The sequence below is a fragment of the Diceros bicornis genome, chromosome 2 (genome assembly GCF_020826845.1).
Source record: "Diceros bicornis minor isolate mBicDic1 chromosome 2, mDicBic1.mat.cur, whole genome shotgun sequence".
Classification (NCBI taxonomy): domain Eukaryota; kingdom Metazoa; phylum Chordata; class Mammalia; order Perissodactyla; family Rhinocerotidae; genus Diceros; species Diceros bicornis.
The window spans coordinates 44,317,838-44,332,878 of record NC_080741.1 but is presented as its reverse complement, the minus strand read 5'-3'; the positions used below and the strand labels follow the sequence as shown (position 1 = coordinate 44,332,878).

The following is a 15,041-nucleotide window of genomic DNA, read 5'->3' as shown; positions in this document are numbered from 1 at the left end:
TCTCATAATTAAAAATGAAGAATTTGACATCTTTCTTTCCTGGTCCCATCACCTGCCTCTATGTCAACTTTCCCTTGGGCCCTGCTGCCCTCTGGTCGAGATCCCTGGGCTGGAGGCAGGGCTCGGATATACATGAAGAAATTCAGCCTAGAACAGGGAGAAAAAACCAAACCACCTCGAGCATCCTCCTGCCAAAGCCACAAGACAGAAGAATGCATTTACTTTTATAGTTTACTGAACATATAGCATTAGGGTGCTTCCCACCTTTTGAGGATTCCTTTTCTCGCATCTTCCTTTTTAAAAAAATTCTTATTTGCTTTTTTCAGAAACATCTGAAGGTGACTTGCAGACAGACATCAAGCCCCTTTATTTTATTCCTTTAGCTAGTGCCTCCTAAAAAACAGGACATGCTTTTACATAGCCACAGTACAATAACTGAATTCAGGAAATTTAATATTGATACAATATTTTTAAATATACGCTCAAGATTCCAATTTCTCTGATTCTGCCAATATTGTTTTTTATAGTATCTTTTCCAATTCGGGATCATGAATTGCATTAGTTGTCCTGTCTCTTTATCTGCCTTTATTCTGGAACAGTTCCTCAGTCTTCTTTTCAGGATATTGACATTTTTTAAAGGAACAGGCACATTGTTTTATAAAATGTCCCTCAGTTTGGGTTTGTCAGTTGTCAATCTCCCAATTCCAGGTTTTGCATCTTTGGCAGGAACAGCACAGATGTGATGTGTCCTTCCCAGAACACCACACATCGGGAGGCACCTGATATCAGTTTGTCCCATTTGGCTAATGTTACATTTGACGACCTGTTTAAAATGGTGCCTGATAGGTTTCTCCACTGCAAAGCTATCTTCCCCCTCTTTAAAAATTAATAAACATTCTGTAGGAAACAATGTGTGTAAATATCCTGCTACCTAACAAATTGTTACTCATTGGTTTTAGCATCCATTGTTGTCTAAAAGTTAGTATTATGGTTGCAAAATGGTGGTCTTTCTAACTCTATTGTCCCTTCTATATTTATCACTTATCATTCCACTGTAAGGAAGAGCTTAGAAGAAGGCATTCTAGAATCCTTTTCCTATCCTTTCTCTACACCTTGACCCTCTGCTTGGAATACCTTCCCCACTTGGCAAATCCTGCCCATCCTTGAAGCCCAGATCCGGGGTCATTTTGTCTCAAAGCCTTCCCTGCCCCAGCTGGGCAAGGGGGCTGCAGCTGTCTGGCCTTCTTGAGCACTTGAGACAGGGAGAGACTGGTGAGGGGACCCCATCCCTCCCATGGCAGGACTCCCACCCCAACTCCACCTGGTCTAGCATAGTGGTTTCCAAACTTTAGGGAGCCCCAAATCACCTAGAGGCTTGGTAAAACACAGATACTTGGGCCCTACCCCCAGGGGTTCTGATGCACTTACCCAAGAATCTCACTGGCTTAACAGCAAATGTTTCTCCTTCGGATCATGTGTCAAATGTGGGTTGGTGGGGAGTCTGGTCCACATGGTTCCTTGGAGACGCAGGATGACGGAGGCTCCACCAACTTGTGACACCACCACTTCAATACATGGCTTCAGGGGAAGAGAGGAGCATGGAAAATCAAGCGTGGATTTTTCCCTGCTCACAGCCCACTAGCCAGAATTAATGATATGCCTTGCCCACTGCAAAGTGACTGGGAAACATGGAGATCAGATGCACCATTTGGTGAGCACTGTGGTTCCTCTGCAACAGCCACTCTCCCCTTCTCCACCAGCACACAGCCATACAGGCCTTCTCTCTGCCCCTCAGACACACCAAATGCTTTCCTACCTCTGTGCATTTGCACCAGCTGCTCTCTCCGCCCAAATGTTTTTGTGCCAGATCTCACATGGTTGACTCAAATGCCACCTCTCTGGAAAGGCCTTCCCTGACTGCCCAAGTAGCCACCCACTCCCTCACCCTATTTAAATTCTCTGCACAGCCCTTACTACGCCATGTTTGGGGTCATCTTTCCCCTATTAACAGATTGTACGTACACTCCTTAAGAGCAGAAGTTGCTCACTTTATCATTGGATCCCCATTACCTAGAACAAGGCCTGGTATGTGGTTGATGTTCAAAATATATTGACTCAGCTAACTAACCTTAAGGTGTATTACTCTTCTCACTTTACAGCTTAAACAAATGGAGGCTCCAAAGAGGATAAGTGACTTGCCCGAGGTCACACCACTACGGAATAGTAGCACCTGACTTAAAATCCATGCTGCCACCACCCACTACTGTGTTTGCTTGCATAATTTCACTGCTTGCAAATATTGAGGTGGTAGAATAAGTTTTATTTTATCCTTTTGTTCTCACGATTTTCCATCTGGTGACCCTCCACTGTCCTTGGTTTTTAAAAGTCTCTTAATACAACTCTATGGGGGGTAATTTGGCAACACCTCTCTAGGAATTTACCTCAGAGATGTGCTCACATGTGCTAGAATTAACTCAATGCCCCACTGTAAGGGACTAGTCCATAAGGGTATGTATGTCTTCACAGTGGGTGTGTGCACATGGTAGAATAGTACACAGCCCTGAAAAGTGAGGAAGATCTTCAGGTTCCAATTGGCAAGTTGTCTAAGGTATCGTATTATGTTAAAAGAAAGGAGGGATATAACAGTATACAAAGTATATGTCTTTCATTTAATTTCCCATAAAAGCTGAATACCTTTCAAGTCTTACATAAAGTGATTATCTCCTGGATGAAAAGATAAAAATAAAATACAAATCAGAATAACAGTGTGGTTTCCATCATTTGAACTTATTTTATTGATATTCGTTAGCGAATAAAATTTTATTGATGTTTGATGCATTACAACACACTTTTTGGTAGTGGTTGCACAATGTTGATCATTTATTTATTTACTATACTAAATACTGCAACCTCCGAATTGTCGTTTTTTACACTGGTATTTCCTTTGTGATGGTGGGTGGCTCCTCTCTGTGAATATATAAAGTGGTCCATTCAGTCCATGGTTTTCATATTCCTTTGTTATTCTACCTACTGCTTTAAAATACATTCAAATAAAAAGATATAACTTCCTTGCAGTGAGGGCACACATACAACAGCAAGGAGAGCTGAAAACATAATTAACCAACACTCTCGTGCTCAGAGAATAAATAGTTTGAAATTATGGGACTCAAGCTTGCTCCTGGGGACTATCTCATGATGGACATGAAATCACACTCACTCAACTGAAGGTCACATCTTTTGCCAAGGGGGAGGGCGGGGAAGGGGGATGCAAAATGATAATTTCATTTGCATGTGATGTTATCCTTCCATAAATGTCTGGAACAAATGGCCACAGAACACCACGACGTACAGTGCAGTCCTCAGATTAGAATAAATAAATTAGCTGCTTAGATTGGAATGCCACAGACACACTGTGACTGGAACTAGAAAGGAGAGAGGATGTTTGTTTAAAATACGGCACACAAATAATAAATAAAGGTTCAAAACTGAGCTGGCGATGGCAACAGGACCAGGCTCCCTTGTTCGTTCACGGTTCTCACGAGCACCCCTATCTGTTCCTAAGACAAGAAGTTGGCACAAGGAGACAAAGGGCTTTGGGGGGAAGAACATATCTTGTGACTACTCTGTTCTGAAACAAGAGGGCAAAACGTGTGGGCATCGAATGGCTGCAACAAAAGACCACGTGTGTGAAAGCACACAGACCAGTCTCGGGCTTCCGAGGAAGGACTGGCACCAGCAGGATGCCAAAGCTTCGTTTCTCCCATGAACCAGTTTGGTATTACGTTTGGTTGTGGTTCTTTTTACTTCTACGGTTGACAAATTTCACTCACCACCTTCTCCCCTATCCTCTTTCCTTTTACTCCTATTGTTAAAATTGACTTGGGTCTGGTCTTGATCAATTTGGTTGTGACACTAGGTCTCAGAAATAAGCTGCTATCTCATTAGTGTCTTGGTGTGTTTGAAACTTGTATTTCGGTGTCTTAGAACCACAGAGAGAACATACACTGTGACTTCCTATCTAGTACCGTTACTTCCCTGCATACAAATAATGGAAAAATAACACAAATCACACAGAACAAACAGGGGCTGCTGCACCGTGCAGCGGAGTGTAAATACATTCTCTTTCGGGTCAGACATCGGGCAAAACATCGAAGGATGACTTCAGGTTGAAGGCATGAGAAGAAAGTCACACTACTGTGAAGCGACCATCCATTGAGGCAGAGTAGTGAAAGTCTTGAAAGAGTTGGGCCACCCATAGAAGAAAGAACAGCTCTCCAATCCTGAAAGCTACATCAGCTGCGTGTGGCTGCAGCCAGAGGCTCCTGACGCTCTTACAGGGCGGGCGGGGAGAGGTGCCCAAGGACACCGGGCGGCAGAGGCGTCGTGCTCCGTGCTGCGTGCTAGCTCATGACGTGCAGCACGGGCAGCCAGCCACGAATTCACTGGTTCTGTATCCACGGGATAAGAACACACTTGGGAGTTTCAGTGCTTCTCCAAGGAAAGAAAGAGAAAAGGACACCGTCGGCCCCTGCCCCCAGGCCAGCACAGGTAAAGTCCTCATGGGAGCGATGACAGTGCTGGGGCCAAAGAAAGGGCAAGGTGGATACCAGGTCTCCGGGTCCTATGTACACATTTTACAGAGTCTCCCCTCTTCCCCCGTTAGGCACCAGGTTGATTTGTCTAACTCAGGAGGGGATGGACAGAGGGAGGAAGAGGGAGAGCGCGCAGTGCAGCGGGGAAGACGGGGAGGCGGGAGCAAGATTGGTCTCCTCTAGGGGAAGGGCCCCCCTCCCACCCTCACCGTAAGCTAGTTTGTTTGGGGAGCTTAGCACCCATCAAGATGCCTGAGGTGAGAGTCACAGGGGCTTTCATCTGCATGCTGGACCCCACCATGGTGGGGAAGCTGCGATTCCGTCGGATGCCACTGTTGAGCTGCAGCCCGCCGATGGCACTGGTGACAGTGGGGCATCTAAGGGGCAGGCCCTCAGGGACCAGACCTCCAGGGACGAGGGCCTGCGCTGGGCCTGGGGACCCACAGAGGAGAGGTCCCTGCTCCTCAGTCAAGGTGGGGACGTGGGCTCGCCCTGAGTTCACCACTTTGGCCACACCAAACCTCCTGACTTTGTCCACGAGGTTGAGGTTGGAGACAGACACGTCTGTCTGGCTCTCACTGCTCCGGACATTCTTCTTCTCCCTCACCTCCCTCAGGATGGAGCTGGCTGGCTTGGAAGCCAGGAAGTTGTCGTAGGGGGGGCTCGTGCACTTGAACTCGAAGGAGGGCGGGGAAGACGTGGGCGTCTGCATAGGCGAGTTGGGCGGAGTGGAGGGGATCACAGCCATCCTGGGGGTGTAGGAGTGCAGGAGGGAGCCCCGGCCAGCCCTGTCCCAGCTCTGGGGGTCATACACAGCCGCGGAAATGCCCCGCTCCTTCAGCAGCCACACCAGCCCCAGGGACGTGCTCATGGTGGTGGTGGACTCCCGGATGTTAGTGAAGGATTCGGCCAGGCTCAGTCTCCGTGGAGTGCACGGTGTGGCCACCGGCGTGGACTTCAAGTGGCTGGCGCTGCCACAAGCTGGAGTCGGGGCCGAGTTAAGGCTGATAGGAAAAGAGAACAGGTCACTCATCAGAAAATGTCCACAAGTACCACGAAAAGGGTCAGTGGCCAGTCTCCTGTAGGGACACAGGGCAGGCCTGGGACACGATGAGAGGACTCTCCCAGCCCAGGCCCCCAGATGCCTCTTTCCATGTCTGCTCCTCCCTCTCACCCGTGGAGGCCCTGGATTTCCTAAAGTGGGGGCATGGTTTAAGGTAACAGGAACCTGTACACAATTCCCTTTGCTCAGCCCTAGAGGGCGGGTATAACTGTTCCCTTTGCAGGTGAGGAAACCGAAGCTCAGAGGTTAGGCGGCTTACTCGATGTCACACCCAGCCATTAAGTAGAAGACCCTGGATTCGAACCCAAGTCTGAGTGGCCCCAAGGGTCACCGTCAGAGGAAAGGGGAGGAAGCCCCTCGGGAGAAGGCTTTCTTTCCCTACCAAATTCACTCCAATTCCAGCGTTCCTTCCTAATGCGAACTTCCCTGAGGCACGAAGTTAAAGAGGACTACGGGATATGAGAATTTTCCCCAGGAATGGCCAGAGCAGGCAGGACAAGCCCAGGTGGAGGGACTGTGTGTGATGGGGAGACTGAGGCTGAAGGTGCACCTCACATAAGAGGCAGATCCCGGCCTCCTGACTCACAGTACAGCACTCCTTCCTCTGCACCGTGCTGCCCCTTAGTCCTCTTCCCGTGGTTGTCTAAATCCGTTTTTATGAGTGGTGTTACGGGGTCAGAGGAAGCCATGTCATGTATTAGCAGATCTACATCTGTGGAGCTACCTAGAAAAAGGCCCAGTGGGTGTGTGAACCCTGTGTTACTAAAGGAAAGCAGAAAGATTCCTTCGTCCTCTCATGTAATGCTGAGGGAGGACCCACTATGTTCCAGAAACTGGATCCAGCAGTGAAGGGAGTTAGGGCAGAAAAGTATAACAGAGGGGCAGCAGGGGGAAAGGCATTGCTGTCTGATTAAAAAAACAGGAAAGCCTCTTTTAACAGCTGCTGCAGGGATGGGGTGAGGCCACATAGGCACAGAAACCCTGTTGTTGCTGGACGAGCCACGAGGGGGCAAAGCCACACCTCCCTCCTAACAGTCCTATGAGACCCGCCCCGGTGTCGCCCAAAGACATGGCTGGGGCTGCAGGTGCCCCTTGGAGCAGGCCAACTGGGTGGTCCCCAGGACCTAGGGGACAGGGCGCCCTCCCCGGCCTGGCAGCGGGAAGGCCAGATACCTCAGGCAAAGTACCAACTGGGGGACCGGGCTCTGGAGCAGGTCTCTAGAATGACCAGAGAAGGGGCCCCCTTCTGCGGGAGGGACAGTTCAAAAGCAAATACAAGCTTAGGCAGCATCTGGCTCCACACTCAGATGACCTCGCCGCTGGCCGGTCAGCACAGGGTAAGGAACACAGAACAGGCCCATCTCACACAAGCTCAGGAGTGAGGATGCTGGTGGGGCGGGAGCACTCAGAGAAACACAAGATTAGAAACCACAGCAGATTCCTAAGGTTAAAAGGTGGGTTCTTCGAAAGGCACAGGTGGAATTCTACAAAACGCTGATCTACAAGCAATAGAAGGCCAAAACTTCCTGGACTTAAAATCTCACTTATAGGGCCATTTCTAGGGAGATTTTCAATTTTGTTTCAAGCTGTCATTCTTTCAAACTTGGGCAAAAAGCCTTCTCCTGCTACTGACTGCCCAGGCTTTTCGTGTCCCTGACAAGGCCCTACAGATGAAGAAGGTATGTAGTTTCAAGTCCTACGGCTACAGTCAGAAGAGCGCCAGGACGCCAGGCTCTCCCTGGGAGAAGCTCTGTCCCATGGTTTTCAACATACTCTCTTCCAAACATAAAGCCATGGGATGGGGAAGCCGGGTTCTCCAGAGGCAGAAAGGGAGACGGAGAAAACAAGCTAAAATTTAGAGATCCCCTTCGGGTGAGAACTTTGGTTAGGCTTGTATTAGTGCTGGCACTTGGCTGCTTGACTGGGGTGTTTAGACAGGTTAGGGGTATCCACTGTCAAGGCCACGTTAGCCAGGCACAACCACAGAGGCACATCCACGCCTGAGTCCCGGGTTAGTGGCGGCCACGCGTGCACACACAGCTATTTCCACGTGGCCCTGCCAGGGCAGGCACTGCTGGCCGTGTGCTCACCCCCTGCCTCGCCTGTGGGCTCACTCTCTGCCCTACATCTCCTCTCAGCTCAACAGGGCATAGGGCTGCTTCGACGTCCTCCTCACATGACCTGCGGAGAGTTATTCAGAGTTTAAGGCGCTCCTTGGGGCGGCCGCTCCCTCCGAGCTGGCCCAGCTCACCTCCCTCCCTTCCTGCTTTACCTTCCATTTACCCCGGCATCTGGCACCATACAGAAAATGGCTGAGGGGGGTCACTTCACCACATTGGTGGAGACCATTTCCCTTTCACTGGAAGCTGTGGGAGCCCTGAAATCAAGATAAGCAGACCACCTCATGCCATACAAGTCCTCTCGCCAGATGGTGCCAACCTCTATCACTTCTTGGAGGCACCAGAGGGAAACAGACCACGCTGGGAATGTGGTTCGGTCTTCAAGTTTTATCATTTCAGTCATTATAGTGTGGCTGTGGTGCGCGTTCCTGCAGTCTATTCCAGAGGCACAAGGGCTTCCACAGGACTCAGTGACTCCATTCTGTGAAAGAACTCCATGCTCTACTGGCAAACTTCAGGGGAAAAAGCCAACAGACTTGGCCTTAGGGCCTGTGGTAGTGTCAGCTTCAGTTGGTTAAGGAGGGGCCTAAGAATCTTCCATGGCCAACTCAAAGGGCAATTCAAAATGGTTCCAGATCCCTCTATCTGTGCTGGATCCGAATCAATAAGGGCCTCGATTCAAGGGAAAGATGGGACCCAGAACAGGCGACTACGAGGGCTTATGAGATGCTTCAGATGGCTGGAGTTGGTTTTGCATGAGCCTCTCCACTTCTGCCTTCCTCGACAGTATGTCCTGCAGGGACTGCCCCAGCCTCACCCCACCCCGCCCACACTGGGGCCGGGGCCCCTTACCTTGGCGTAACCCGCGTGAGCTCGTCTGAAGGATGCAGGATGCGACAGGTGGTGAAGGTGAAGGTGGAGTTGGTCTGTGACATGCACTTCCCAGGGTGGTGTGCTAGATCAGGGGAACAAAACATATTCCTTGCATCCAAGTAAACCCAGGAGAAAAGTGCAAACCCAGCCGGGCCCTCAACAGATGCAAGAAGCGAGGAGCTACCTTGTCAGCTGGATCTGGGCGAGGAAGGTGAAACGCAAATGTTCTGGATCGAAGGTGGTCCCTCAAAAACAACCACACCTTTGAGCACTGGTGTGCAGAGCATCGAATTCCAGCTTCCAACCCAATCCAGACAGGGTTCCCCATCAGCGTTCTTTGGCCAGTAGTGGATCCAGTTTGAGGGCTAATGGGCCCTTGGGGGTAAATTTGGTTTCCCTTCTCAGAGGTCAGAATCGGCTTCCTTCTTTTGTTGCTTTATGTTTCTTTTCACAGCAAACAGGTGCCAAACTCTGCCAAAGGGAGAGGAGAGGTGCGGGGCAAGGGGAGGCGCTTGCTACCTGGAAACAGGGCAAGGCTCATGGGGCTCCCTCCTGTGTTTACACAGAAAGGGGCTTGGGGAAGCTGGCTCCACTACTGTCTGTCCGTGGTTGGCAGGGTGGAAGAGGGGACCTCAGCTGCCTCAGCAACAACGTGGCAAGAGTCCCAGAGCCCGGGCTGTCTGCGGCTGAAGCTCTGGGATCAGGTCTGGTCTGACACACAGCATTGTGAGCAGCACCAGTCCCTCCGGGCCGCTTTCTTGCCATCTCTAGGATGTCTGATTTCTAATGAAAACGAGACAGCAACAAGTTGTCCTCTATTTATTTCCTTTTAAAGCTCTGAAGAGTTGTTGTTAAGGCGGCTGAAGACTATGATCTGGAGCAAAATAAATCAGAGAAGCATTAGGAGCATGCATCAGAGAGCTGGTGAGTGATAAGTAATAGGCAATAGAGTCTACGGGAGACATCATGATTGTAGAGGTCATCCTCATTCATAACTCAAACGTAAAAAAAAGAAAAAGAAAAAAAAAAGATGCTGCTCCAAATAGCATGCACAACGAAGCATTGGGATAATGCTCCCACCCCCCCCACCCTGGCGCCCCTGCAGCAGCTCAGCCCCCAGAGACCTCCTGGGAGAAAACTTATTAGGATGTCAGAGGCCATGAGCACTCTGAAGATTCAAAAGGCTGTGAAGTAGAATCTTCTAGCTCTTTATGGCAAGTTTTCTCTTGGATTTGACAAAAAAGAAAACAAAACAACAGAAGAGATTGGTGCCCCAAACCTACGGATCCACACACAGGTGACTGTGTCTTTAAAAAAATAAAACCCAGAAACCAGATGAAACAAAAAAATGTTGGCAACACGCAAATTGAAGGCAGGCAGGACAAAGCCAGAGCACAAAAATGGTGGTGGTGACCAGAGGAACAAAGCTAGCCTGGTTTGCCCATTATGATGGTCTGACCCATCTCTCCATGTCCAGGAAGCTCCCGCGGCCACTGGCATGGCAGCCAGCACCACGGCCACAAGAGCAAGCTCTCAGCCACGGGAGCTCCAGGCAAAGTGGTGGTGGGGGAACACACATAAAAATAGCCTTTATGAATCTTTGTTTCTCAACCAATCAATGTAATGGTTTAGGAACTCAGGTAACTGAGAAATTGCTGCAAACAAAACAAAGAAAGAATAAGCTCTGAAGAAAAGGCAACCAAACAATCACGATTCTCTGACTGCAATGAAATCTAGAAACAACAGCAACAAAATGCCTGAGAAAAGCATCCCAAATAACAGGCGTGAGGGGTTATTTGGGAGGGAGGAAACAAAAGTGCAGGAAATAGAATTAAGACAAAACAGTTGAAAGAGAGATATTTGAAAAAATCAAACAAAAGCAAGACTGGATTTAAAATCAGAAGCGTACCCCATTTCAACACATGGCCAGAATCTCAAATCAAAAGGTCACAAATGTTCACTTCCTCCTCCACCCCATTCCATACTGGATCTTCGATTGCAACAGGTAGTGTAAGATGGACATTGTGGAGACACAGTTGCATCAGCAGAAGCAAAACCCATCTTATGCAAATGGGTTTTGGGGACAGGAAAAGGCTGCTAAAAATCAGAAGTCCTCATTCCCCAGAAGCAATGGATAGCTTTTAAAAGACCAAGGAAGATCAACAAGTGTCAAAAGTGCCAAAGCCAGAAGTTTGGCCCCTCCGAAATACCACTGGGACGCCTGGACCAGCCAGCTCTCCGCATGTCACCACCGCCTGCCGGGCCGCCGCAGCACCACCCCTCCTTGGGACACAATACAGAGACAGTGAGTGGCCACAGCGCAGCTAAGGGCTGATTCCTAGAGCCCTGCCTGTAGGAGAGAGCAATTTCTCAAAGAAAGAGGCACACGACACGTTCTCCTGGGCAAAAGTAGGGGGATCAGGGTGAGGGCTCACTACTGAAGTCCCCTGTCCCTACCACATGCTGATGCCCTGCCCAGGTGCTGTGTGTTCCCCTCCTGCTGCTCGCTCGGGGCCTCCAACGACCGGGTTTCCTGGCTTTAATGCTCCGACCTCCTGCTTAAATCCTTATTCTTTTGTGTGTATGTGTGTGAGGAAGATCAGCCTTGAGCTAACATCCATGCCAATCCTCCTCTTTTTGCTGAGGAAGACCAGCCCTGAGCTAACATCTACTGCCAATCCTCCTTTTTTTCCCTTTTTCTCCCCAAAGCCCCAGTAGATAGTTGTATGTCATAGTTGCACATCCTTCTAGTTGCTGTATGTGGGACGCCGCCTCAGCATGGCCAGAGAAGCAGTGCGTCGGTGCACGCCCGGGATCCGAACCCGGGCCGCCAGTAGCAGAGCGCGCGCACTTAATCGCTAAGCCATGAGGCCGGCCCCTAAATCCTTATTCTTTTTCTCAGTCTGACTGGAGGGCCTCACAGTGTTGTGAGGAGAGAGGAAACAGGTAGTAACACTGACAAGTGCTTTCATCACATATTTTATTTAGGAATGAACTTGCATTTCCAAAAAAAAAACCACCCTAATCCTTTCTTCCTTCCTTCCTTCATTTATTTATTTATTGTGAGGAAGATCGGCCCTGAGCTAATATCTGCCAATCCTCATCTTTTTTTGCTGAGGAAGACTGGCCCTGGGCTAACATCCATGCCCATCTTCCTTCACTTTATATGGGACGCCGCCACAGCATGGCTTGCCAAGCGGTGCGTCGGTGCGTGCCCGGGATCCGAACCAGCGAACCTCGGGCCGCCGCAGCGGAGCACGCACTTAACCACTTGCACCACCGGGCCAGCCTCTCTTTTATTATTTATATGTGTTCCTCCTCCCCCAGGGTCTGACACTGGTACAAAATCCTAATCTAGCAAAGATAATCTTTAAATGAATTAATCCTTGATTATTCAAGATCTTCTTCGTTGGTGAACTACATACCGGTGGATAGTGTGCAGATTTTTTGTTCTGAGAACATACAGCATGCCAGCACACACCCTTCAGCTAGCTGCCGGTGGGGGCTCCGAGGGCTTTATCAGGGCGGGAGTCACCCGGCTCAGCTGCTCCCTGATCTGACCCTGATGTGCTTTCTGTCGGCAGCAGGGGCACCTGGTAAATGCCTCTGACTGGCTGTGCTCCTCTGGGGGCCCGTGACTGGAAAATTGGGTGCTTGGGATCTTGCTGCTGCAGTCATGGGGGTGCCCTGGCACAGCCCCCAGTCTCCAGTGAGTTGGGGCTTCCTCCCTGGATGCCTCTGCAGACTGAGCTGGGGATTATCTGCAAGTGTGCTATGAAGACCAGGGTGACTACTGCTTGGTGGAACGCTAGAGCCTCCAGGGAAGATGGGCCCCTTCCTCTCCCCACAGCCCACTGCTCCAATGGTGAGAAGAGGAGAGGAGCAGAGACGAGGCCGGGATGCTCTGGTGGGGACCTGAAGGATGGCTGTGACTCTGCTAGTCTGGCCGTCCATATGATGTGTACACACCAGCTCACGCATTTCAGTCAATCCAATGGTGCTTTCCTTCCCCCACCCACAGGGAAGAGCAGGCTGGAAACGTGCTGGGAGAACAGAAACTTTCCTCTCTAAAGGCATCGTAGCACCCAGTCCTTAAAGAACCCTCACGTGAGCCCACACAGAGGTCAGAGAGCAGCTGCCCCCACTGGCTTCTATGGGGAATTGTGATGTACACACGTAAAGACTGCTTGACAGGGGACCTCCGAGGACAGAGGAATGCTGGCTGTGCCGCACACCAGAGCTATTTTTTTTTGCTCACATAAGTAACTTCTCAAAATATACATTAAAAAATGACAAATGCATCCCAAAATCTTGGAAAAAGGGATTCTCCGCGATGCACTGATAGCCTCCGTCCATATTCTTTTCCCCGGTCTTCATGGGAAGTAGCCAGCTTGTGTTAAATAAACAAAATGCCCCTGGCCTTTTCTCCTTTCCTTAACTCAAACATGTGAAGCCGCTGTCACACGATTAAGCTCTGCTTTGCAACTTCTATAAACTCACACACACACACACACACACACACACACACACACACTCCCCCCCCTTAATTCCAGTAGCTGCCACCACATCAGCAGTGGCACCCACGGGCCAGCCTTTTCTATCCAAGCAAAAACAAACCTATTGAAAATAAAAGCCATTGTCCATCCAGCTTAAAGGCATGGTTTGAACAAGCCCTGAGAACATCAGTATCCTCTTTTTACCTCTTTATCAGCTTCTAAGGACTTTGTTGCCTTTTGCTCAAGGACTAACCATTGTGGGGGTGGGGGTGGGGGTGGGGCAGGCGGCATATTTTTGCCTGTCAGCTACATGCCCAGAAAAAAAAGCAAAAAGAGGCAAACAGCAATTCTTTAGAATTCTTCCTAAAAGACTAAAACATCAGGGGATAGAAAAATGCTTTAAAGACTTTTTCTGTCACTTCTTTATATAACCCTGTCCATGAATTTTTCTGAAAAAAAAGTTCTATGATAAGCTCACATGGGAAAAGAAACCTCCGTGAAACTTTGTTTGCCCCGCACTTCATCATTCAATACTGTTTGGGACTAATGTGGCTTTAACAAGAGTTCCTCTCTAGGGGGTGGGGAATCAAGACCTGTTTCAGATACAGTGGCACAGCTTTCTTCTTTTTTTAAAAAAAAATATGATAAAAGTTATTTTAAACTACACAGTGTTACAAGATGACATTTTTAAAGTCCTTAGTTCCAGGCTTAACATGGGCCTGGTAACTCTTTTTCTCTGCTTCTTAAGCATTTCTTCAACAACCCTCATCAGGCCCTGCAGCTCTACAGGAACCCCGAGCCCTCAGTGCAGACATCGGCCTGTAGGGGAGGTTTCTAGCACTGAGATTTTGAACCACATCACAAGATCTTTTTCTACAGGTATAGCTCTTTCTATACAACTTATTTTGGTTCCTGAAAAATTAAAAAAATGTATAAGTCTACTCTTCCCACTACACCAAGCTGTCTACTCTCTGTTTCATCTAAAAAGTACACGATTTAACAGATAAACAATCTCACAGCACCACGCAGAGAGGGCCAGAAATTCCCTCAAGAGGCACCGGGGAGATCCTCTGGAGAAAAAGGGATTTTTTAGAATACTATTAAAATGTCAAAAGGACAAATGCAACAAAAGCCAACAAAGCTGGACCCCACAGCCTCTGTCCTCCTGTCCTTCCTTCTGTGGTGGACACCGACAGGCGCCGGGATCCAGCCAGGCTAAGCTGCATCAGGACCTCTCTCCACGAGTCCTCTTGAAGCCAGTTCACGAGCGCACTTCTCCTGTGCGTCACTAGGCGGTGCAGCTGGACACCTCACCCAAACCTCAGCACCCACCCTGTGCTCCCTCAAGGGCCCCTCCACGTTGAGGACACCTACTCCTCAGCAGTCCACCTGGGCACCCCTAGGAGCACAGAAGGGCTCTCCTATGGTTTTCAGAGGTGAGGTTGCCATAAAGAAAGTGCTCCCACAAGTGGGCTTCGTTTGGGAAATTTTAAGCAGAGTTGACTCGACTCTGTTTCTGAGGAGTCAATTATCTCCTTCTTCATTCATTTTTCCACTTCCGGGCTGCAGTTGGCCCGTTTTGCTCCAGTTTAATACGCGTTCTGATGCAAGAGCACAAAGACTGCGCTAGCATCTCATAATCCACGTGGGTGTGAGCAGACCGTCTGCTCTGTCCATACAACCAACTCCTGTAACTGCTACAGAACTAGGGCTGAATTGAAAAGTCTTCCCATCAGAGTGGGAACTCGTCGTCAACTCTCCGTGGAGACTTTCCTGAACCTGAGGGTCTGTGAATCGAATGTACCAGAACTTTACTTCCAGATCCATCAGGCCCCCACGGCCAACATTTCCACACAAGCCGTCTGGGTCCTGCTTCTGTGGTGGGATAGAAAGTGCA

General features: G+C 49.3%; 1 protein-coding gene across 11 annotated transcripts in view; it reads right to left on the bottom strand.

Annotated features, from left to right (window-relative positions):
• Positions 1-2,648: 2,648 nt before the first annotated feature.
• TRAK1 (trafficking kinesin protein 1) overlaps positions 2,649-15,041 on the bottom strand; it is a 115,379-nt gene continuing 102,986 nt past the window's right edge. For all 11 annotated transcript variants that reach the window (XM_058555755.1, XM_058555770.1, XM_058555778.1 and 8 more), the window contains 2 exons: positions 8,628-8,730; positions 2,649-5,596 (listed from right to left, as the gene is read on the bottom strand). In XM_058555755.1, the coding sequence (XP_058411738.1) occupies positions 4,798-5,596; positions 8,628-8,730 (902 nt within the window). In that variant the 3' untranslated portion in view covers positions 2,649-4,797. The remainder of the gene's footprint in view (positions 5,597-8,627; positions 8,731-15,041) is intronic.